At 41.4% G+C, this 23,635-nt stretch overlaps 1 protein-coding gene across 1 annotated transcript; it reads right to left on the reverse strand.

The window, feature by feature from the left end:
- Window positions 1-4,810: 4,810 nt before the first annotated feature.
- On the reverse strand, window positions 4,811-14,986 carry LOC136319972 (single-stranded DNA cytosine deaminase). The gene is made up of 5 exons (XM_066253116.1): window positions 14,903-14,986; window positions 9,191-9,338; window positions 7,358-7,628; window positions 6,963-7,078; window positions 4,811-6,526 (listed from the first exon to the last, which is right to left on the reverse strand). Exons 1-5 carry the CDS (start codon window positions 14,908-14,910, stop codon window positions 6,473-6,475), a joined length of 597 nt encoding a protein of 198 aa, XP_066109213.1. The 5' UTR covers window positions 14,911-14,986; the 3' UTR covers window positions 4,811-6,472.
- Between the last annotated feature and the right edge of the window lie 8,649 nt (window positions 14,987-23,635).

Genomic DNA, 23,635 nt, shown 5'->3' on the forward strand with positions numbered 1-23,635 from the left:
GATTTGCTTTAGATTAGATGTTGTGAAGGAGTAGGGGCAATTCTATGATTGTGTGTGTCAATAAATCTAATAAGCGGTAGTTATTCATTTTAGGCAAGAGAGGGCGATATTTAGTATTTTATGGTGGCTTAGACAAATTATGAAGTAGCTTTGCTTTCTCATTTTATCATAATTTCAGAGTAATTTTGTCTAAGGTTAGAATTATATAAAATTGTGTATGTCTAACAGGAAATAATATGGCTTTATTATGATTGTGAGGTCAGTTTTTGACTATCAGGGGCTGCTTTTTGTTGTTGTTGTATTTTTCTGAAGTGAGAAGTGGGGAGGCAGACAGACTGCTGCATGTGCCCGATCTGGATCCACCTGGCATGCCCACCAGGGGGTGATGCTCTGCCCATCTGGGCCGCAGCTCTGGTGCAACCAGAGCCATTCTAGCACCTGAGGCGGAGTCCATGGAGCCATAATCAGTACCCAGGCCAACTTTGCTCCAATGGAGCCTTGGCTGTGGGAGGAGAAGAGAGAGATAGAGAGAAAGGAGTGGGGGAGGGTGGAGAAGCAGATGGGCATTTCTCCTGTGTGCCCTGGCCAGGAATTGAACCCAGGACTTCCATACGCCGGGCTGACGCTCTACTGCTGAGCCAATCGGCCAAGGCAGGGGAGCTGCTTCTTTTTTTCTTTCTCAGGTTCTAGTAGTGGATGTAGAGTAAAGCAAATAATTCCAAGACAATGTCCTGCACACAACATCTATAGCACTGTAATCGGGGCAGAGGGTGATTTCTAGGTTTCTGTCTTATAAACGGAGAGGAGAACAGTGCTATTCCTGAAGATAGTACCAGCTTTGTGTTATTTTCCAATTTAATACCAAAAATGCAAATGCTCCTTGACTTCTGGTGGGGTTACATCTAGATAAACCCACTGTAAATTTAAAATACTATTGTAAGTAAAAAATGCTTTTAATATACCTAACATACATCATAACTTAGCCTATCCTACCTTATACATGCTCAGAACACAATATATATATATATATATATATATATATATATATATATATATATATATATATATATATTTTAGAGAGGAGAGAGAGAGAAAAAGAGTGATAAGGGGGGGGGGTGTGGATTGGGAAGCATCAACTCCTGGTAGTTGCTTCTTCTTTTTTTTTAGTGAGAGACAGACAGACAGACAGGAAGGGAGAGAGACGAGAAGCATCAATTATTTGTTGCGGCATCTTAGTTGTTCATTGATTGCTTTCTTATATGTGCCTTTACCAGGGGCTCCAGCAGAGCAAGTGACCCCTTGCTCAAGCCAGTGACCTTGAGCTCAAGCCAGCAACCTTGGACTCAAGCCATTGACCACTGGGTCATGTCTATGATCCTATGCTAAAGCTGGTGACGCTACGCTCAAGTTGGTGAGCCAGTGTTCAAGCTGATGAGCCTGTGCTCAAGCCCGCAACCTTGGGTTTTGAGCCTGGGTCCTCAGCATTTCAGGTTGATGCTCTATCTACTGTACCACCACCTGATCGGGCTAGTAGTTGCTTCTTATATGTGCCTTGACCGGGCAAGCCTGGGTTTTGAACTGGCAACCTCAGCATTCCAGGTCGATGCTTTATCTACTGTGCCACCACAGGCCAGGCCTAAATATTTATTGATTTTACAGTGGGGGTGAAGTGTGAGTGAGAAGTATCAACACATAGTTACTTCACTTTAGTTATTCATTGCTTGCTTGTCATATGTGCCTTGATTAGGCAAGCACAGGGTTTCAAACTAGCAACCTCAGCATTCTAGGTCCATGCTCTACCGCCTGCGCCACCACAGGCCAGGCAGAACTCAATATTTTAAGAATGCTGACAACACAATACATGGTAGAGTCTTGGTTGTTTACCCATGTGACTGCGTGGCTGACTGGGAGCTGCCCAGCATCAGGAGTACCATAAGCACATTGTTAGCTTGGGAAAAGATGAAAAGTCAGAATAAAATTCACATCTATGTGAATTTTAACCATTTTAAAATGTACAATTAACGGCCTAGCGTGCGGAGGACCCGGGTTCGATTCCCAGCAAGGGCACACAGGAGAAGCGCCCATTTGCTTCTCCACCCCTCCGCTGCGCTTTCCTCTCTGTCTCTCTCTTCCCCTCCCGCAGCCAAGGCTCCATTGGAGCAAAGATGGCCCGGGCGCTGGGGATGGCCCTGTGGCCTCTGCCTCAGGCGCTAGAGTGGCTCTGGTCGCAACATGGCGACGCCCAGGATGGGCAGAGCATTGCCCCCTGGTGGGCAGAGCATCGCCCCTGGTGGGCGTGCCGGGTGGATCCCGGTTGGGCGCATGCGGGAGTCTGTCTGACTGTCTCTCCCTGTTTCCAGCTTCAGAAAAATGAGAAAAAAAATTAAAAAATAAAAAATAAATAAAATGTACAATTAAGTGATTTTTTAGTATAGTTACCGCTATTGAATTCCTGACCATTTTCATCATCCCCCCCAAACCCCCACACCCATTAAGTAGTTACTTTATTTTCTTCTCCCTCTAGTGCAGGGGTAGTCAACCTTTTTATACCTACTGCTCACTTTTGTATCTCTGCTAGTAGTAAAATTTTTGAACCGCCCACCAGTTCCACAGTAATGGTGATTTATAAAATAGGGAAGTAACTTTACTTTATAAAATTTATAAAGCAGAATTACAGCAAGTTAAAGCATATAATAATAATTACTTATCAAGTACTTTATGTCAGATTTTTGCTAAGTTTGGCAGAATAATTCTTTATAAAACAACTTACTGTAGTTAAATCTATCTTTTTATTTATAATTTGATTGCTCAGCTACCTCCCACCATGAAAGCTGGAACGCCCACTAGTGGGCAGTAGGGACCAAGTTGACTACCACTGCTTTAGTGCCTGGCAACCACTAATCTTTTTGCCTCTATGGGTTTACCTATTTTGGTTATTTCATATACTGTAAATGGAATCATACGTATAATATGTGGTATGTTTTTCTGGCTTTTTTTTCCTTAGCACAATGATTTAAAGTTTTATTCATGTTGTAGATGTATCAATACTTCATTTCTTTCTATGACTGAATAAAATGGATATACTACCTATGTTTATCCATTCATCAATTGATGGACATTTGAGTGTTTCACTTTTTTGGCTATTACACATAATACTTCTATGACTATTCATGCACAAGTTTTTGTTTAAACATATGTTTTTAATTCTCTTGGAAATATAGCTAGAAGTAGAATTGCTGGGTCATACAGTATTTCTATGTTTAACTTTTAAGAAACCAACAATTCCTTTTTCATAATGACTACACAATTTTATATTTCTAACAGTCAGTATAAGAAGTTTCAGTTTCTCTACATTCTCATCAACAACTGTTATTATTGACTTTTTGTTTGTTTATAAGCCATCTTAGTATGTTTGAGAGATATCTGTTTGTGATTTTGATTTGCATTTTCCTAATGACTAAAGATGTTGAGCATTTTTTTTTTAATTTAGAGAGAGAGGAAGGGAGAGAAAGAGACATAAACATCAATCTATTCCTGTATGTGTCACGACTGGGGATTGAACTGACAACCTCTGTGCTTCAGGGTGATGCTCTAACAAACTGAGCTATTTGGCCAGGGCCTTGAGCGTCTTTTTATGTGGTTGTTAGCCGTATATCAATCTTCTTTGGAAAACTATCTATTCAAGTCTTTTGGCCATTCTTTTTTTTTTTTTTTTTTTTTTAGAATTTATTTATTAATTTTTAGAGAGAGAAGAGAAGAGAGAGAGAGAATTCTGGCATAGAGCACTGTCATTAACTGCTGATTTTCTTTGCTTTTTTAGATTTTATTTATTCTTTTTTTAGAGAGAGAGAGAGAGAGAGAGAGAAAGAGGGGGAGGAGCAGGAAGCATCAACTCCCATATGTGCCTTGACCAGGCAAGCCCCGGGTTTCGAAGCAGTGACCTCAGCGTCCCAGGTCGACGCTTTACACACTGTGCCACCACAGGAGATGTAAGCATTCTTTATATTCTGGATACTAGACTCTTATCAGATATATTAGTTGTAAACTTTCCCCCTCATTCTGTAAGTTGTCTTTTCACTTTCTTACTACTGTCCTTGGATGCACAGAAGTTTCTGATGAAGTTCCATTTCTCTTGTGTTTTTTCTTTGTTGCTTATGCTTTGGGGGTCATTTAAGACAATGATCATTTCCAAAGTCATGAAGACTTCAACCTATATTTCCTTGTAAGGCTTTTATAGTTTTAATTCTGAAATTTAGATATTTGAAAATTTTTGAGTTAATTTTTGTCCATGGTATGTGGTAGAGGCCCAACATTATTCTTTTTCATGTGGATATCTAGTTGTCCCAGCACCATTTGTTGAAAGACTATTCTTTCTCCCATTAAGTGGTCCTGATGTCCTTGTAGAAATTAGTTCAATGTAGATGAATGGGGTAATTTCTGGACTCAAGTGTATTTCATCATTCTGACTTTTTTTTTCAAATTGTGAGAGAATGTTTATTTAGAAAGTTAGAGAGTTAGTAGAAGTGAGCCAGCTAGGCTGCACAGGCTCAGTAAACAAGTTACAGAGGGAGAAGAAAGGACCTTGGAGCTTAGGAGAGAGAAAGGCAAAGGTAACGAGACTGGGGTGGGGAAGGAAAAGGTGGAGGATTGTTCCTAAGAGGAAGAACGTGCTCCGTATTTTTTGATTTAACTTTATAAATCATTTTTAGAATAATTTTGTTCAGCTTTTATCTCCAACACTATTTGTCATTTATTCAGTTGATTGAAATCAAATTTGTTGTGAGAAAAATTCACCAAAAATCAAGAGAATGGATTTATAGCAATATTATGACATGTTAGACTATGTTACAATTATGTACACTTTGTTATTAGCATCATTTCAAAAGGTATAAATGTATGAGACATTAAGGGATTCATTTCAATATCTCTAAAAAGAAAATTATAATAGTAAAAATATTAGATACTATATAGCATAATAGAAAATATGAATGGATACATGAAATAAGAGTTTTAATATTTAACTTTCACAAAGTTCAGTACTTTGATAATCACAAAGTTAAGATGAAAACAATACAATTGTGCATTCAAAATTCCCTGCCTTCCCAAATATTATTCTCTTCTGTTACATTTTCTTATATAGTAAACTTTTTTTGTGAGAGAAGCATCATATACATACAAAAAGTAGAAAACCATGACCTGGTTGACACTACTAAGGTTAAAAGACCCATAGCAGAAAACAGATTTTTCTCTTCTCAATATTCATGACACACCCTTCCAAACACTCATTAATTATCATGTGTGAAATTTGGGTTGCGGTTTCCAAAGTATGGACTACTTTAAAAGAATGTGTGTTTCCAGATTTGTTACTGGAAGCATCAATTCATTTTGGATATCATTTGCACAATCCTCATATTAATTTTTAAGGTCCCTTATTATAAAATAGCCTGATGGTGACCATGTATATTTCATGCCAAGAAAAAAATTATCTTATGTACAAACATAAAAACATCTTTCAGCTAATTAAAGCATACAGCACATGCTTGGACAGTAATGCTTTGAAGATTTGGCGTGGAGTTACAATTAATCCAGAGTTTCTCATTAAGAAGTTCTACAGATCATGGCCTGATGGAAGTTTGTTCACTTGAAAAATGAACACACACACACACACACACACACACACACACAAAAGAGTGTAAAAATATATCACTGATATCATTGAAAACTCAGAATAAATCTGATTTTGAAAACATTTTAGCACTGGCCAGTTGGCTCAGCGGCAGAACGTCAGCCTGGTGTGTGGAAGTCCCAGGTTCAATTCCTGGTCAGGGCACACAGGAGAAGAGACCATCTGCTTCTCCATCACTCCCCTTTCTCTCTCTCTCTCACTCTCTCACTCTCCCCATCCCGCAACCATGGCTTGTTTGAGCAAACTGGCCCTGGACACTGAGGATGGCACCATGGTCTCGCCTAAGACGCTAAAATAGCTTGGTTGCCAAGCAATGGAGCAAGGGCCCCATAGGGGGCTTGCAAGGTGGATTTTGGTTGGGGGGCACGCAGGAATCTGTCTCTGTGCCTCCCTGCCTCTCACTTTAATAATAATAGTAATAATAATAATAATAATACCCAAAACATTTTATCCTCTCTATTCTTTTGTGGATTTATCCTCTGCTTTTTCTCCCTGCCTAAAGTCAAAGAACATTGACACTTTAGGTGCTCCCAGACTCTGCAGTTCTGTCATTCGCCAGTAGGGGACGCTGTTGCATTAAAACTGCACCAGTTGCAGCATTACTCTGCTGGGTCTGTATTTCTTTATTTTCAAGGCAAATATTTTTTTAAAAGTCATATATATTAATATTATTTCTCTAAAATCTAAGAAATTGCGAGTTGAAGAAAAACAATTCTTGAAGGATTGTTCATTTACCCACTATCTTCAGAGATATTTCATTCTACGTAACATTCTTGAAGGTTGGTATCAAAGTCCCAAAGTACGAAATGCATCTCGTAAATCATCAACCTCATATAGGGGCTGTAGAGAAAAAGAGATGTAAACTGAGTGGATGGCTCTGTAACGTTTTGGAAGAAAGTAAGTTGGGAGGGAGGAGGAAGAAGAGATAGGAAGAGGAGAGGAAAGTATTTCACCAGGAGGGAAATAAATCCGGAGGAGGGTCTAACAGCACAAAACATGTGGGTGAGGAGAGAGAAGGGGAGTGAACAGAGGGCTCTGACTTGTGAAACAACAGAAGAGCAGACTCAATCGTAGGAGAAGGTATAACAAAAAAGACAAAGAGAATATAAGGTTTCCATCAGAGGAGAAACAAGGAGAGAGTGAGAAATGGACAAACACACACAAGAAATGTACAGACGCACATATGGACACGTAAGAAAGATAAAAAACAATATAAACGTAGTTCTAGGAAAGGAGGACTCGGAGGAAGAAAACGAGAAGCGAAGGAGCCCCTTACCAAAAGGATGCGTCGAAGCTGCCTGGAGAGACGAACCGAGTTTTCATGCAGTCCCTCCCAGGCTCTGAAAGTTCTCTCACGATTTTCCACAAAAGTATTCCAGCAATAAAAATAATCTTTAAAAGAGTAGGGGCAGAATATAGCTCAGATCCCAGATCAAAAGGAAAGAAAGGCATCCCCAGCTCCTTTTAAATTTTCATTTCCCCCAAAGCATTGCGTCCAAGCCATTCATTTCTTCTCTCCAATTCTCGCTGATAATTTTTGGCTCCAAAGGTGAACTAGAACCCTGGTACAATTATGTCCCCTGAATGTGCCCCCTGATTTTTCTCTGCCTGAACTGCGATCCTGAAGGACAGCTGCTGCCCTGAGCCGGAGCAGAAAGGCTTCCCTCCTACCTTTGAAGGTCATGACGGCGATTTGGACCCCCGCGCGGTGCAGCCGCCGCAGCCCCTCGGGCTCAGCCTTGCGGTCCTCGCAGAAGTAGAGGCGCGCAGTGAAGATCCTCAGACTGAGGTTGGGGTTCCCTCTCAGAAAGTCAGCCACGTGCCGGGCACAGTCGTAGCAGGGACTCCAAGAGGTGAACCAGGTGACGCGGTAGCACCTGCCGGGGTCCAGGTCCCAGGCGGAGATGTAGCGCAGGAAGAGCAACTCCACGTGGCAGCCCACCTGGGGAGAGAGCAGGGGACGCCGCGCACCTTCACTGACCTGCACTGCGGGGCTGGTCGCTTTCCTGTGGTTAATTCATCTCCCTCCCGCAGTGATCTTTTTGGGGGGACGTCTACAGTTTTGTTCTTAGGTCAAACAACTGCAGGAAAAGACACAGTGGTGAGCCAAAACCCTTTGCACCCTTGGTGCTGCAGGGTGGAGAAAGGCTAAGGGTTTTCTGTGGAACCGGGAGGATCAAATGAGTTGAGTTTGAATGGAGTAGCCTCACACAACCTCAGTAGAGATTTAATTTGTGTTTGTGAGGTTAGGTTTTGTGTTTTTGAGGAGGAAAAATGGCTTGTAAGTGACCACTACATGGAAAATTGATTGTTCGGAGGGCTGGAAGAGGTAAAATAGATTTTCATGAGGCAGCTGGTTGAATGTTGTAAAAGCAATCAAATAATGTGTTTGTTCATCGTATAATCCCTGTGATTGTAATAATAATTACATTAGTGAGATACAGCAAGTCCACTTAGTATGGTAGAGAGGTCAGAAGTCCCAGAATCTGAAGACCTTGGTTCCATCACCCCTCATGAGACTTAGACAAGTGACCAAATTCTTGGATCTTGTAATCTTATCAGTAAAATAGGCTGGGCTGGTGTTATGAGGATTACATGAGAGGGGAGTAAAGGGTCATAACAAAAAGCCTTCTATGCTTAGAACATATACCACCAAATAAGAAAGGGATTAGAAAGTAGAACAATTGCAGCGAGATAATTTACACAATGCAAAGAAGGCAAAGAGAACTAAGTAGTAAAATCAGCAGTCACAGGGAGCCAGACAATATCATCCCACCCATGGGCTCTTCCCTGGGATTCCACCAAGACCAGATGTCACCACATGTTATTAGAGAGGAAATATTCACTGGCAAAAGATTATGTAAACCCATCTGGGTTTTGGTGATGACATTCCTTACAAATGTTATTCTCTGATCTTCTAGGTGTTGAGAGATTGATTTAATTAATCAACCAATTGTGGCTTCCCTGCATTTTCCGGGGCTTGCCATGCTGAATGCACTCACTGGCCTATGCTCTATGTGAGCAGGAAGAACTAGAAATCATTTGGAAAACAGAATAGATTATCATTCATTTTTCCTAAATTTTTCTTCCTTAATTTTCAAAAATTTTAAAGACACAATTTGTTTTCACATTTAAAGCTTAGCTTGAATGAGCTGATAATATCCCCCTAAATCAGAAAGCTCTTACCTTTGGTTTCCTCCTTAATCTCAAAGGCAATTTGGATGCTGGGGAAAGGGGAGGAAAGTTTGGGGGCAGTTATTCTTGGCACAGAAGTAAGGCATGGCATAATGTGGCCAGCATGATGGGGAAGACAGTAAATGACATGCTTTGGGAACTATCTATTATGGTTGCATAGACATGTAAAAAAGGAAAAACCAAATTTTGAGGATTCTAGAGAGGACAAATACAAAACAGACAGAAAGTAGTATCATCAGCAGGTAGGTGGCTCTAAAAGTGCTCACAGTTTAACTTTTAATTGTCTGAGAAGCAAATAGTAATTGATACCTTGTTTCGAAGGTGACCAAAGTCCAATGAGAAGGAGGTGGCACTGTCTCGCCGCTTCACCACATAGCACAAGTAGGTCTCACGGCGCCCCCTAGCCCAGCGGACATTTTTGAATTGATAGAGAAACTTCCTCTGCTTCATCAAGAGACTGTGGATGAGAGGAGGAAGGAAAATGCAGGAGGACTGCTAATTCTTTGGTCACTCATGGCTTTCCTCAGCTGTTTTTAAATCAACAATTACTTGGGCCAAACCAGAGAAGATGCTCTTGCTTCCTTTTCTAGAAGCCTGGAATCCATTGTAAACCCCCCCTTTACATGGCCCTGGCTGATTGGCTCAGTGGTAGAGTGTCTGCCTGGCCTGTGGATGTCCCGGGTTCGGTTCCCGGTCAAGGCACACAGGAAAAGCACCCATCTGCTTCTCCACCCCTCCCCCTCTCACTTTTTTTTTTCTCTCTCTCTCCCCCTCCTGTAGCCATGGCTCTATTAGAGCAAGTTGACTCGGATGCAAAGGATGGCTCTAAGAGCTTGGTTGCTGAGCAATGTAGCAATGCCTCAGATGCCTCCCCTTCTCTCTCTCTCTCTCTTTTTTTTTTATTATTTTTTATTTTTCTGAAGCTGGAAACGGGGAGGCAGTCAGACAGACTCCCGCATGCGCCCTACCGGGATCCACCCGGCACGCCCACCAGGGGGCGATGCTCTGCCACAATCAGAGCCATTCTAGTGCCTGGGGCAGAGGCCACAGAGCCATCCTCAGCGCCCGGGCAAACTTTGCTCCAGTGGAGCCTTGGCTGCGGGAGGGGAAGAGAGAGACAGAGAGGAAGGAGAGGGGGAGGGGTGAAAAAGCAGATGGGCGCTTCTCCTGTGTGCCCTGGATCGGAATCGAACCCCGGGACTCCTGCACGCCAGGTCGACGCTCTACCACTGAGCCAATCAGCCAGGGCCTGTCTCCCTTTCTCTCACTGAATGAATAAAAAATTCCAAAAAAACCTAACACTTTACATGCTTATATATAAGACCAATTGAGAGAGAGCAAGAACCCCAAAGCCATCTGGTTCACAGGACAGTTCCCTCCCACAGCTGTCTTCTAGATGCTGACTGATTACTTGGAATGACAACCTTGCCCCTCGGTCCCATAATTCTATTTCAGGTTTCCCTTGCATCTCTACCTAAATGCCCGATCTGTACTTCAAACTCTATGTGGTCAAAACAGTATTTCTAAACTGCTCTTGTCCTGACTATCTTGCTTCTCCTGACTTTTCCACCTCAGGTAACCAGGCTTGAAGCCTGAAATCATCTCTGATTTTTCTCCCTCTTCACTGCTTATATTTAATTAATGATCTACATTTATTGATTCAAACCTCCAGATAGTTCTTGAATTTGTACCTGCTCTACTCTCTGTTCTCTGTGTCAATCCAAGTCCTCATCTTCTTTATCTGTTGTCCTGGCCTCCTAACTGGTCTCTCTGTCTCCAAGTGCCTCCAAAATAACATTTTCCATGCTGGACCTGAGTAATCTTATCCAAACCTGGTGTGGTCATGTCATTCCAGTGCTGAGAAACCCTTAGGGATTCCGTTTGGCTCACAGGATAAATGCCAAATGTTTTAATGTATTATGTAGGCCAGTTTTTACCTTGGACATCACTCTGCACTTCTGGCTTCCTTTCCTAGTACTTTCATCCTTTCCCCCCCTTCAGGTCCCCTCTTGGAGCAAGGCCTCTGCTGCTAGTCTCCTTTCCTCTTTCTGTCTAGACATTTGCTGATGGCACTTCCTCTAAGAGCTTCCCTGTCTTTCCGCTGGTCAGAACCTATACATCCTTCAAAGCCTAACCACAGTTTCAACTGTTATAGTAAGACCTTTCTCATCACCACTATCCCAAAATCACTAGGCAAAAATCGAATGATAACAACAAAACACCCTTCTGTAGTGTTCCATTGTTTTCCAGCTTATCCCTATCAATGCATTCCTCCTTTGTTATCAATTGATTGCCGATACCTGTCTCCCCAACTAGACTTTGTGTTTTGAAAGTGTCACTTCATGAGTAATATATGTACTTAAAACTATCAAAGCAATACTTTATGTTGTCAACTTGAATACTAGAAAAAAAAAAAGAAAGTTATATAAAAATTTAAATGTTAAAGAATTAAACGTTTGGAATATCAGTCAGTGTCTAATGATAATTGGACATAGTGTCTAATGACAATTACTGTTAAAATTATGTTTTTCTTTCTGATCTTTTACAAGCATATAGTTACATGGTTTTTATTAAACTGATTTCATATGTAGTTTTGTACTCCGATGCTCTTTTTCTTTTTCTTAGTGAGAGAGACAGACAGAAAGGAAGGGAGACAGATGAGAAGCATCGATTCTTCATTGCAGCACCTTAGTTGTCCATTGATTGCTTTCTCATATGTGCCTTAACCAGGGGGCTCCAGCAGAGCGAGTGACCCCTTGTTCAAGCCAATGACCTTGGGCTTCAAGCCAGTGACCTTTGGGCTTAAGCCAGTGACCATGGGGTTATGTCTATGATCCCACGCTCAAGCCAGGGACCCCATGCTCAAGCCGGCAACCTTGGGGCTTTGAACCTGGGTCCTCTGTGTCCCAGTCTGACATTCTATCCACTGTGCCACTGCCTGGTCAGGCTATTCTGATGCTCTTTTAAGTTGGCAAAGTAATCTAAATATTATGGTACATTCACACACAGGACTGGCCTGTTTTCCTCTGTTTCCTAGCTCCTAGCAAGGTGTCTTGCATATCATAAGCACTGAATTGAATTGAATATGTGGAAGTACTCTCTGCTAACTCAAGTTCCTTTGCAGTTGTGAATGTAACAGAAGTTTTACAGTGTGGTTGATACCAAATCTCTAACAGTGCCTCTGGTTTTTGTCCCTAGTTTTATTCTGAAATGTCTTTATCCAATTTGTGGAAATAATGCTGCCACCTAATGGCGTTAAGCAGAAGTGCAAAGAATTTGTAAAAATAAACACACAGGAATTTGAATACCGTTTGCTCGCAAGAGAATTGAAACTTTTTTCACTTTTTTTTTACATTGAAGTATAATTTACATACTTCACCCACTTAAAATGTACAATTCTATGAATAAGGGCAGATGTAAATACCCCAAACTGCTACCACAATCAAGATACAGAACATTGCCAGGCCACCCCTCCCCCAAAGTTTCCTCATTCCCCTTCTCAGTTCCTCCCCTTTCCTGCAGGCAACCACTAACCTGCTTCTGTAACTATTAATTACTTTCCACTTCCAGAATTTTGTATCAATCATGCATTATCTCTTCCTTTGTGTCTGCTTCTTTCACTTAGCATGACTTTGAGACTTTTGTAGTCTGTTCCTTTTTACTACACAGAAGTGTTCCATTGCACAGACAGAGCACATTCTGTTCATTCATTCACCTGTGGATGGACCTGTGGAAGGTTTCCACTCTGGGGCTATTGTGAATGAAGCTTCTGTGAACACTCATGGATCAGCCTTTGGGTGGACATATGTTGAGAATAGTTATTTTAATAACGTGATATAAGTGACAGACTCTGAATTTAAAAGTTAACTACCCAAATAGTCAAAATGCCAACCTTATTAAATAAATAAAGACAAGAGCTTTTTTTTTTTTTTTTTTTTCTTGACGAGACCTTTTTATAGCTGTCAAAATTTAAATGTCTCACATATGGAGCTTGCTAGGACATACTTTAAATCCTGAGGCAGAGAATTAGATTTGTCACCAATATACACATTATATTTGTCAAACAATAGAAAAATTAGGTAATTATATTATTTTAGAATTAAAAATGCATGTTTGGTTGGGATATGAAATGGATGTTAATGAAGATGTGATAATAATTGGCTTTATTTTAAAATGACAATAATTTATTATGGTAAGTACCATCATTACTATTACTATTGTTACATACTTAGTATATAATAACCCATGCCATATATAAGTTGAATACATAGTAAGCGCTTAATAAATACTAAAGAGGAAAAAAAAAATCTCTTTAGGGCCCAATCAGTTTGAAATAGATTAGACATTATCTCATAGCCATGAATTCCTTTTACATTTACCCTCCTAGGCTGTAGGGATGAGAAAGGCCGGAGTGGGGAGTGATGGGGGGGGATGGGATGGTAACTATATCATGCACTGAAAGCCGTGTGGCAGGGACTGTTACTATGAGGAGGAAAAAGTGTTCTTCTGAAAGTTTTAGAAAATAATATGGCATAGGAAAAGAATTCAGAGGGATTTTTACTTCCCAGTCCACATGAAAATGCAATAGTTCTTCACTGCATCTGTCAGAAGTGACTGGTCACAATGAGGTGAATTGCATGACTGTGACCTGTTAATTAACTTCCTTGATCCAGCACTTCCCTGCAACTGTAGCTAGGAGTCTGTTTCCAGCACCCTGTTCTCTTGTTGTCTCTTCTGGGCACAAAGGACTTTGCAGAGGCAGTTTGGTATGCCTACAGGTTGCCAGCTGTTTGAACAGCTGTGCTCCCTGAGGCAGAACGCTGGCTGCACCCCCAGCGATGTAGACCAGAGACTGATGGGTTAAAAATAATCATGACAGTCATTCTCTCTTGCCCTGTGCCATCACTAATGGGCAATGCAGATACTATTTTCCCTAATCTTAATTACATATTTCCCTTTTTTTCTTGTTGAGTTGCATTTTTCCTTCTTTTTAAAATTTGTCTTTTTCCAAATTCCAACTACTGATTTTACCCCTGTTATGCATTTCATTAGACATAAGTATCTTCACTGAGCCCTTGACTTCTGACTTACACCTCAGGTTGGCTTTCAAACTTTCATAGAAACTGAGCAGACATGTGACATTTTTTGCCCTCAGGAAAATTTTCTGAAGAAAACTTACTTTGCCATTAAACATCTTAACTCTGTTGTATAAATTCTTTGTCAAAGAAGTAAATTAAGGTAAAGTGTGCAGATTTGGTATCACTGTCATATAGTTGTAGTAATCATCAAAGTAGGAATAAAATAAGTCCTGTGAAGGAACTTAGCTGACATAAACTGCATGTGGAGACACTGGGAAAAATCTTACAGGACACACATTTAAGGAGAAAGTGTGGCCATGTCTAAAGTAATTGAAAGACTAGGAAAAGAATAAAAAAGCCATTAACTGCCTAACAATTGAATCTATAATGTTAAATAATTTGCTTGACTGAATTTTTTCCCTTGTAATAGACACATAGTGACTTTCAAGAAATTAGTTTTGAATACAAGCATTTCAAAAGGTAATTTCTTCACCATGTAACTAAACTATTCAGTAGAGTTTCCCTAGAAAATTTTATCTTCAAGTGGATTTTACAGTTGCATATTTACAGAATTATTATTACAATTACCACCACTGTTTTTAGTATAGCATTGTTATTTTCCTTTCGTGATTTGAGTCTCTAAACATTTACTGTGTTGGTATTGTTACCACAAACTACATAGTTCTAACTGCAGTACAAATCTCAGGACAAGTCAATACACGGTCATAAAAGTGCTTTTAAATATGAAAGTGAGAGAGAATTAGGCAGACAACATGTAAGATCTGAATAGGTGAGACAGACCCAGAGACATAAATCTACATATTGACCAAACAAATCCTATGAATCAGAGAGTGCTAGGAGAGAAAGGGACAGATACCAACCCATTACTCAGATCTGCTCTGAGAGACCAGCCAACACAGCCACCCAGGAGGAGACTGTTTACCTGTCCATAGTGGAATCCACAGTGTCTTTCTTGGCTGCCAAGTCCTAGGCCCAGGAGAACTTGCCTCCAACACAGCTGCTTCACTGACTGCCAATGCATGGGCCCCACACATTCAAATTTGAACTCACCCTTTGGGCTCCTCCCCCCACAGAACCATCACCACCAGGTACCCCACAAATCTTCCTCCTGTTTGGGTTCAGTAAAGATGGGCGGGGTTGTCATAGACAGAGTCACATAGGTAAGATGATGGAGGGCCACTCTGCTTAATGTATAGATAGGTTCCTTTTGGGAATCTCTATTTGTATGCTGGACATTTTATTTTATTTATTTTATTTTTTTCTTAAGTGAGAAGTGGGGAGGCAGAGAGACAGACTCTTGCATGGGCCCAACTTGGATCTACACAGCACCCCCTGTCTGGGGCTGCTGCTCCTTGCTCGTTGCTCAGCAACCAAGCTATTTTAGCATCTGAGGCCTGGCCATGGAGCCGTCCTCAGTGCTGGGGCCAACTTGCTCAAGAGGAGGGAGAGACAGAAGGGAGAGTGAAAGGAGAGGGGGAAGGGTGGAGAAGCAGATGGTCACTTCTCCTGTGTGCCCTGACTGGGAATCAAACCTGGGACGTCCACACACTGGGCTGATGTCCTACCACTGAATCAACCAGCCAGAGCTGTATGCCAGACATTTTAAACATGCCTAAAATTGAGTACCTGTTCTCTCTTGCAACACATAACCTGCTCTTCCTGCCATCTTCTCTACCTCAGTGGCAATGTCATTCTTCCCACTGCTCAGGCCAACCTGCCAGTTTTCCTTTATTGCTTTCCTCCTTTTAAATCCCATGCCCAATCCATTAGCAAGTCCTGTTAACTCTGCTTACAAAGTAAATTCAGGAACTGGACCACTTTTTGCCACCTCTAGGTCCAAGCAATCTGAATTATTGCATTTAGCCTACCATCTGGTCTTCCTGCTTCCATCCTTCTTCAGTTACAATCTGTTTTCCACACAGCATTCAAAATAATCCTTTCAAAACATTGGCGGCATGTGTCAGGCAAACTCAATAAATGGCTTATGCAATATAACTTTTCTCTGCTGAGGTTGCAGGTTCAATCCTCAGTCAGGGCAGATAGGAGGAGCAATCAATGAGTGTACAACTAAAAGGAACAATTAAGTAGAACAGGGAATTGATGGTTCTCTTTCTCTCCCTTCCTGCTCTCTCAGATCAATGAAAAACTTAAAAAAAAAATAAAACTTTTCTCCCACATAACAAAATTTAGACAATTGATCTAGCAAGTAATTCTTTCTAAATCTAACCGAAACATGGACTTTGAGCTCTTTGTTTTGACAAAAGAGTACCTGTTGGCCACATTTTTAACAGAAATGTTTTCTTCATCTCTTAGTTCAATGATGAGCCTCATTAGCCTCAGGTGAAGAGAAATAAAATACTGCATATTGGAAAACATACAAGACCAGGCAGTGAGGAAGAGAATATAGAAAGGTGGCTATTGAGTCAATTCCTCCAAATTAGTTTTTGAAGCAGATTATCTGTGGATATTTGTTCATCCCATTTTATAAAGTAGATTTAATAGAGTGATGGCCTTTTTTTTTTTTTTTTTTTTTTTTAGCGAGTGTGAGAGAGACAGAGACAGACATGAGAAGCATCAACTCATAATTGCAGCACTCTTAGGTGTTCATTGCTTGCTTCTCATTGTGCCTTGACCAGGGAGCTCCAGCTGAGCCAGTGACCCCTTGCTCAAGCCAGCAACACGGGGCTCAAGTCAGCAACCTTGGGTTTCAAGCCAGTGACTTTTGGGCTCAAACCAGTGACTATGGGGTCATGTTTATGATCCTACGCTCAAGCCAGTGACCTCAGGGTTTCTTTTAAAATACTTTATTAATTTTAGAGAGGAGAGAGAAAAAGAGAGAGAGGATGGGAGGAGGAGCAGGAAGCAGCAACCTCCATATGTGCCTTGACCTGGGAAGCCCAGAGTTTCTAACCAGCGACCTCAGCATTCCAGATTGACGCTTTATCCACTGTGCCACCATAGGTCAGGTGACCTCAGGGTTCGAACCTGGGTTGTTCCAGGTCGACACTCTATTCACTGCACCACCACCTGGTCAGGCAATATTTCTTTCTTTTTTGAAAATCTTTTTTTTTTTTTTAGTGATAGAGGGAGAGTCAGATAGAGACAGACAGACAGGAAGGGAGAGAGATGAGAAGCATCAATTCTTCGTTATGACACCTTAGTTGTTCATTGATTGTTTTCTCATATGTGCCTCGACTGGGCAACTACAGCAGAGTGAGTGACCCCTTGCTCAAACCGTGACCTTTGGGCTCAGCCAGCAGCCATGGGGTCATATCTATGATCCCACGCTCAAGCTAGGGACCCCATGCTCAAGCTGATGTGCCTGTGCTCTAGCCAGATGAGCTCGTGCTCAAGCTGGCGACCATGGGATTTTGAACCTGGGTCCTCTATGTCCCAGTCCGATGCCCCATCCACTGTGCCACTACCTGATCAGGTGAAAAATCTTACCTTTTAGTGTAGAGACTACATAAATATTCTCTCCAACACACGTTTTATATACTCAGTATTTGCAAATGAAGGCTCTGGAAAGTAAAAATATTCTGTTGTGTTTGTTTTAAGGCTCTACCCCTTTGAGGTCAATTCAAAAGTGCTTTTAAGAGTTACTTATGGCCTGTCCAGGCAGTGGTGCAGAGAGGATAGAGCATTGACTTGGGATGCTGAGGACTCACATTGGAAACCCTAAGGTTGTTGCCTTCAGCACGGGCTCACCAGCTTGAGCATGGGGTTGCCGGCTTGAGTGTGGGATCATAGATGTGACCCAGAGGTCTCTGGCTTGAACTCTAAGGTCACTGGCTTGAGCAAGGGGTCACTGGCTTGGCTATAGCCCCCTGCTCAAGGCACATATAAGAAAGCCATCAATGAACAACTAAGGTGCCACAAAGAACTGATGCTTCTCATCTCTCTCCCTTTCTGTCTGTCTCTGTCCGTCCCTTTCTTTCTTGCTCACTAAAATAAATAATAAATAAAAGTGCCTGACCTCTGGTGGCTCCGCGGATAAAGCATCGACCTGGAATGCTGAGGTTGCTGATTAGAAACTCTGGGTCAAGGCACATATGGGAGTTGATATTTCCTGCTCCTCCTTCCTTCTCTCTTTCTCTCTCTCTCTTCTCTCTAAAATGAATAAAGTCTTTAAAAAATGTTAAAAAAAATAGAAGTGACTTATGAGCACCATCTTTGAAAACTGAAATTCATTCATTTACTATTGCTTGAAAGCCTGTTGTGAGAAAGCATAAGGCAAAGCTTTGAAGGGGAACAATGATGTATATTAAAGTTCTCAAAAGACTTGATAATTTTGTTACACACTTTAAAATAAACTATGCTTAAATGACAATAAGAAAGAATTAAATGTTAATAAAGAGCAAATCTGAAAATTGCAGAATCATAGCATCTCAAAGTTGAGGGAACCTTAGTGTTCATCTAGCCCTATTCTCTAACTATGGATGTCTGGGGATAGGCCTAACTCAGAATGCATGGCAATATGGCAAGCAGTAAGTCAAAACCAGGACAAAAATGTCATGTTATCCTAGAACATAAAAGTTATCCAAAGACTAGGAGAAACCAGTATTTTTTATTTAAAATAAAAAGAGTAGATTAAAACATGCACATTAGTTTTCCTTACACTTATAACTTTCCCCCATTAACCTTTCCCACCCTCATATAAAAAATAAAAGATCTCACGACATGGAAGATTTCAATGATTTTTAATTCTCCCCTGTATGTAGAGTAAGCCCACAGGTGGCAGTCTCACAGTGTGGTTGCTGGTGTAGCACATACGAATGTTGAAGATAAAACATGGATCCCAGAGCCATTCAACCTAGCATGGGTTGCTTGGGATTTTATCCTCAGATATTTTACAGTTTAACAGGGAAAATATTTGAAAAACAATGATTCAGTAATTCTCCATAAAAAGCATGAGTCCTTGGTAAGGCATCTCGAACATCTGTCTCCTGCCCTCTGGTATAATCCAAGTAACAGGACACGTGTCACCACTTAGTGTCATGAGTTCAGAGAGAAAGGATTCTATCCTCATAGAGTCATTCCAAGGATCTGCTTAGCTACTATGTGTGAATGTGAAAGCACGGTATCTGAAATATGTGGAATATGCTTAATAAAAGATTTGTCATCCTGCCTGACCTGTGGTGGCGCAGTGGATAAAGCATCGACCTGGAAATGCTGAGGTCGCCGGTTCGAAACCCTGGGCTTGCCTGGTCAAGGCACATATGGGAGTTGATGCTTCCAGCTCCTCCTCCTTCTCTCTCTCTGTCTCCCCTCTCTCTCTCTCTCTCTCCTCTCTAAAATGAATAAATAAAAATTAAAAAAAAAAAAAAAAGACAAAAAAAAAAAAAAAAAAAAAGATTTGTCATCCTTTTTCCAGCTGATGAACAACAGGAGCGAGAACAAGACCGTTGGGATGTGCATTTTATGTTTGAGTCTGGTTTGAGTGATGGCTCATAACAAAACAATGGTGACAGATAAAATTGACATGTTTCATACAAGCTTATTATTTTTTGGTGACAGAGACAGAGAGAGAGAGAGAGAGTCAGAGAGAGGGGCAGATAGAGACAGACAGACAGGAAGGGAGAGAGGTGAGAAGCATCAAGTCTTCATTACAGCACCTTAGTTGTTCATTGACTGCTTTCTCATATGTGCCTTGATTGGGGGCTACAGCAGGGAGAGTGACCTCTTGCTCAAGCCAATGGCCTTGAGCTTCAAGCCAGCAACCCTTGGGCTCAAGCCAGTGACCATGGGGTTATGTCTATGATCCCATGCTCAAGTCAGTGACCCCACACTCAAGCTGGTGAACCCATGCTCAAGCTGGCTGAGCCTGAGCTCAAGCCGGCGATTTCAGGGTTTTGAACCTGGGTCCTCTGCGTCCCGGTCCAATGCTCTATCTACCGCGCCACTGCCTGGTCAGGCTCATACAAGCTTTTAAAGGTAAACTTAAAAACCCTAGGGCAGCCTGGTTTGTTTATTTTTTTATTTTTCTAACAAAATTGAGAGTTAAATAGCTGCATAGACTATAAAAAAAATGTTATTAGGCCCTGGCCGGTTGGCTCAGCGGTAGAGCATCGGCCTGGCGTGCGGGGTACCCAGGTTCGATTCCCAGCCAGGGCACATAGGAGAAGCACCCATTTGCTTCTCTACCCCCCCCCCCCCCCCTCTTTCCTCTCTGTCTCTCTCTTCCCCTTCCGCAGCCAAGGCTCCATTGGAGCAAAGATGGCCCGGGCGCTGGGGATGGCTCCTTGGCCTCTGCCCCAGGCGCTAGAGTGGCTCTGGTCGTGGCAGAGCGATGCCCCAGAGGGGCAGAGCATCGCCCCCTGGTGGGCAGAGCTTCACCCTTGGTGGGCGTGCCGGGTGGATCCCGGTCAGGCGCATGCGGGAGTCTGTCTGACTGTCTTTCCCCGTTTCCAGCTTCAGAAAAATACAAAAAAAAAAAAATGTTATTAAAGAAGTATGATTTGTCCAGCATAAGAAAACAATTCTATTTCTCCAAAAGCTTTATTTCTTGTTTACCTTTCTTCTTTTAACAGAAGAAAAAGTACATTTTTTTTATCATTACAATATTATATTTTATTCCTGGGGATTTGGAGTCAGTGAGAAGATCTTAAAAAAAACAACAACAAAACCCCAATTTTGTGGGGTTTCATTCAGCTATTTTTCAAGGTTATTTTTCTCACTAACTACCTTTTTCCTTTATCAACTCCTCTTGAAAAACCCCAGGACAGCCTGGTTCATTTTTTTTATTTTTTTTTTATTTTTATTTATTTATTTTTTGATGACAGAGAGAGAAAGAGAGAGACCGATAGGGACAGACAGACATGAAGGGAGAGAGATGAGAAGTATTAATTCTCATTGTGGCTCCTTAGTTGAGCATTGATCGTTTTCTCATATGTGCCTTGACTGGGGGTCTACAGCAGAGTGAGTGACCCCTTGCTCAAGCCACTGACCTTGGGCTCAAGCCAGAGACCGTGGGCTTTGAGCCAATGACCTTTGGGCTCAAGCCAATGACCATGGAGTCATGTCTATGATTCCGCGCTCAAGCCAGCGACCCCGTGCTCAAGCTGGATGAGGCTGTTCTCAAGCCGGCAACCTTGGGGTTTCAAAACTGGATCCTCGGCATCCCAGTCTGATACTCTACTGTGCCACCACCTGGTCAGCTGGTTTGTTTATTTTTTAACAAAAACAATATGACTTGGAAATTGTGCCTCTGTTGGCTATATCGTGTCTTGGACAACTGGACCTCACCACTGTTCATCTTCACGACAAGAAGCACAAGATGAGATTTCATTATGGCCAGTATGTGAGTTGGAGTGCTTCAACTTCTGCTTTTCCTGATTTTTGTTTTTCTCAGTTTACTGCCAGCCATTTTACTTTATTTCTCTGGGATATGATGTTGAGGGAAAAGGCCTTTAAACACATACAGGAGTTACTCAGCTTCTGCTGTGCGGCTGCCTAGCACTTACTGAGGTTGAGACAGCACCTAAGCAAGAATTTATCAAAAGCCGGGGGCTGGGCAACAAGCTAAAGAAAGAGAGTTATTCTGAGTGGCAAAAGTGAACTAAAGAAGCTCCATCGATCATGCATGTACAAGATATAGTAGAGAGTAGTGGGAAAAGTTCGGTTTTGTAATCAAGCACATAAAGGCTTGAATTCTATCTCCACCAAAGAAAGGGTCTTGCCTAACACTCTATGATTTATTTTTCTCATGTGTAAAATGTGAACAAATAATAACAGCTAACCTTTATTGTGCACTTACTTTATGCCTGGTTCTGTGCTAAGCATGTTGCATATATTATCTCATTTAAGTCCAACAGGTAGGAATTATTATCCAAATTTTCAGGCCACCGAGGCTCAGAGAGTTGACACAACTATCTTGCAGAATTTTTAAAAGTATAGGGGGTCCTCAGGTTAGGTTACGACAGTCTTGACATACATTGTTTTGAGTTTATGGCGCTCACTCCCATAAAAACTTAAATTGAGACATGAGTGTTTTGGCTTACACTGTTAGCATTGTACTTACAGGCTGCATGGGTGAACCAGTTTGGTTGTGCACAGCGGAAGAATACGCAGTAATGCAGCATATGAGTAAGAGAGTTGGCATCCCCCAGTATGCTTACCTACACCATTTTGTTTGTTTGTTTGTTTGTTTATTTATTTATTTATGGCAGAGACAGAGAGAGTTGGAGAGAGGGACAGATAGGGACATACAGACAGACAGGAAAGGAGAGAGACGAGAAACATCAATTCTTTGTTGCAGCTCCTTAGTTATTCATTGATTGCTTTCTCAAATGTGCCTTGACTGGGGGGCTAAGGCAGAATGAGTAACCCCTTGCTTGAGCCAGCGACCTTGGGCTCAAGCTGGTGAGCCTTGCTCAAACCAGAAGAGCTCATGCTCAAGCTGGCAACCTCAGGGTCTCGAACCTGGGTCCTCCACATCCCAGTTCGATGCTCTATCCACTGCGCCACTGCCTGGTCAGGCACCTACACCATTTTGGACTGGTAAAAGCACAAGTGTTCCGTTTGTGTTAGGCTAGGGCAAGGGTCGGGAACCTATGGCTTGTGAGCCAGATGTGGCTCTTTTGATGGCTGCATCTGGCTTGCAGACAAATTTTAATAAAAAAAAATAATGTTAAAAATATAAAACATTCTCATGTATTACAATCCATTCATTTCTTACTTCTCATGTTCATGGTTGCAGGTGGCTGGAGCCAATCACAGCTGTCCTCCGGGACAACACCAAATTTTTATTGGACAATGCATAATGTACACGGGTCGGTGTATGGCTCTCACGAAATTACATTTTAAAATATGTGGCATTCATGGGTCTCTCTGCCAAAAAGTTTCCCGACCCCTGGGCTAGGGTATGTTTTGACTTACACCAAAATTTAGGTTACTTCACTGTCATAAGGAATAAAACTTTATTCTAACCCAAGGATCCCCTGTAATGCAAACAAGGTCTTGGCCAGACAGCTCAGTTGCTTAGAGCATCATCCTGATAGTAAATGTTGCAGGTTAAATCTCCCCTCAGGGCACATACAGATTGATGTTTCTCTTTACCTTCCTCCATCTCTTTCTCTCTCTCTCTCTCTCCCTTCTTCTCCTCTAAAATCAATCAATAAATTTTTTTTAAAAAACAATGCAAACAAGTGAATCAACATGTTGCATAGTACATGAAAGAATAGCTATTTTTATAAAATATTATCTTACAATAGCTGATATATTTAGAAGACCAGACATTTCAAAGACAAATTGTGATCACCAATAAGTTATCTGTTTCTATGGTTCAAAGTTTTGTGATTAGTAACAAAATGTGTTACAAATGTGTTCTCATACTACATTTCTGTCTAAATAGTCCCTAGTAGTCATTGCAATCTAATTTCCCCACTGCTGTAGAAAGTGCTGGCATCATATTGGCAAATTCTTCTTTGGTTCTCTTGATAATTATAAATGACTATGTTGCTGGTTTATGTATTTGCTATACTACACTTCTTCTAGTTATTTTTTTCTTATTGTTGTTTTATTTTTATAATTTTTTACAAAGGATTTTATTTATTCATTTTTTTTAGAGAGGAGGGAGAGAGTGAGAAAGAGGGAGAGAGAAAGAGAGAGAGAGAAAGAAGAGAGAAGGGGGTAGGAGCAGGAAGCATCCACTCTA

The sequence above is a fragment of the Saccopteryx bilineata genome, chromosome 1 (genome assembly GCF_036850765.1).
Source record: "Saccopteryx bilineata isolate mSacBil1 chromosome 1, mSacBil1_pri_phased_curated, whole genome shotgun sequence".
Taxonomy (NCBI): Eukaryota; Metazoa; Chordata; class Mammalia; order Chiroptera; family Emballonuridae; genus Saccopteryx; species Saccopteryx bilineata.

What these genes read in the sequence shown, in the direction of transcription:
- LOC136319972 (XM_066253116.1), bottom strand. An exon ending in CGCCGTCATGACCTTCAAAG is followed by an intron (nt 7,079 to 7,357) that starts GTAGGAGGGAAG and finishes ACTCTTTTAAAG; the next exon opens with ATTATTTTTATTGCTGGAAT. An exon ending in AGCTTCGACGCATCCTTTTG is followed by an intron (nt 6,527 to 6,962) that starts GTAAGGGGCTCC and finishes TTTTCTCTACAG; the next exon opens with CCCCTATATGAGGTTGATGA.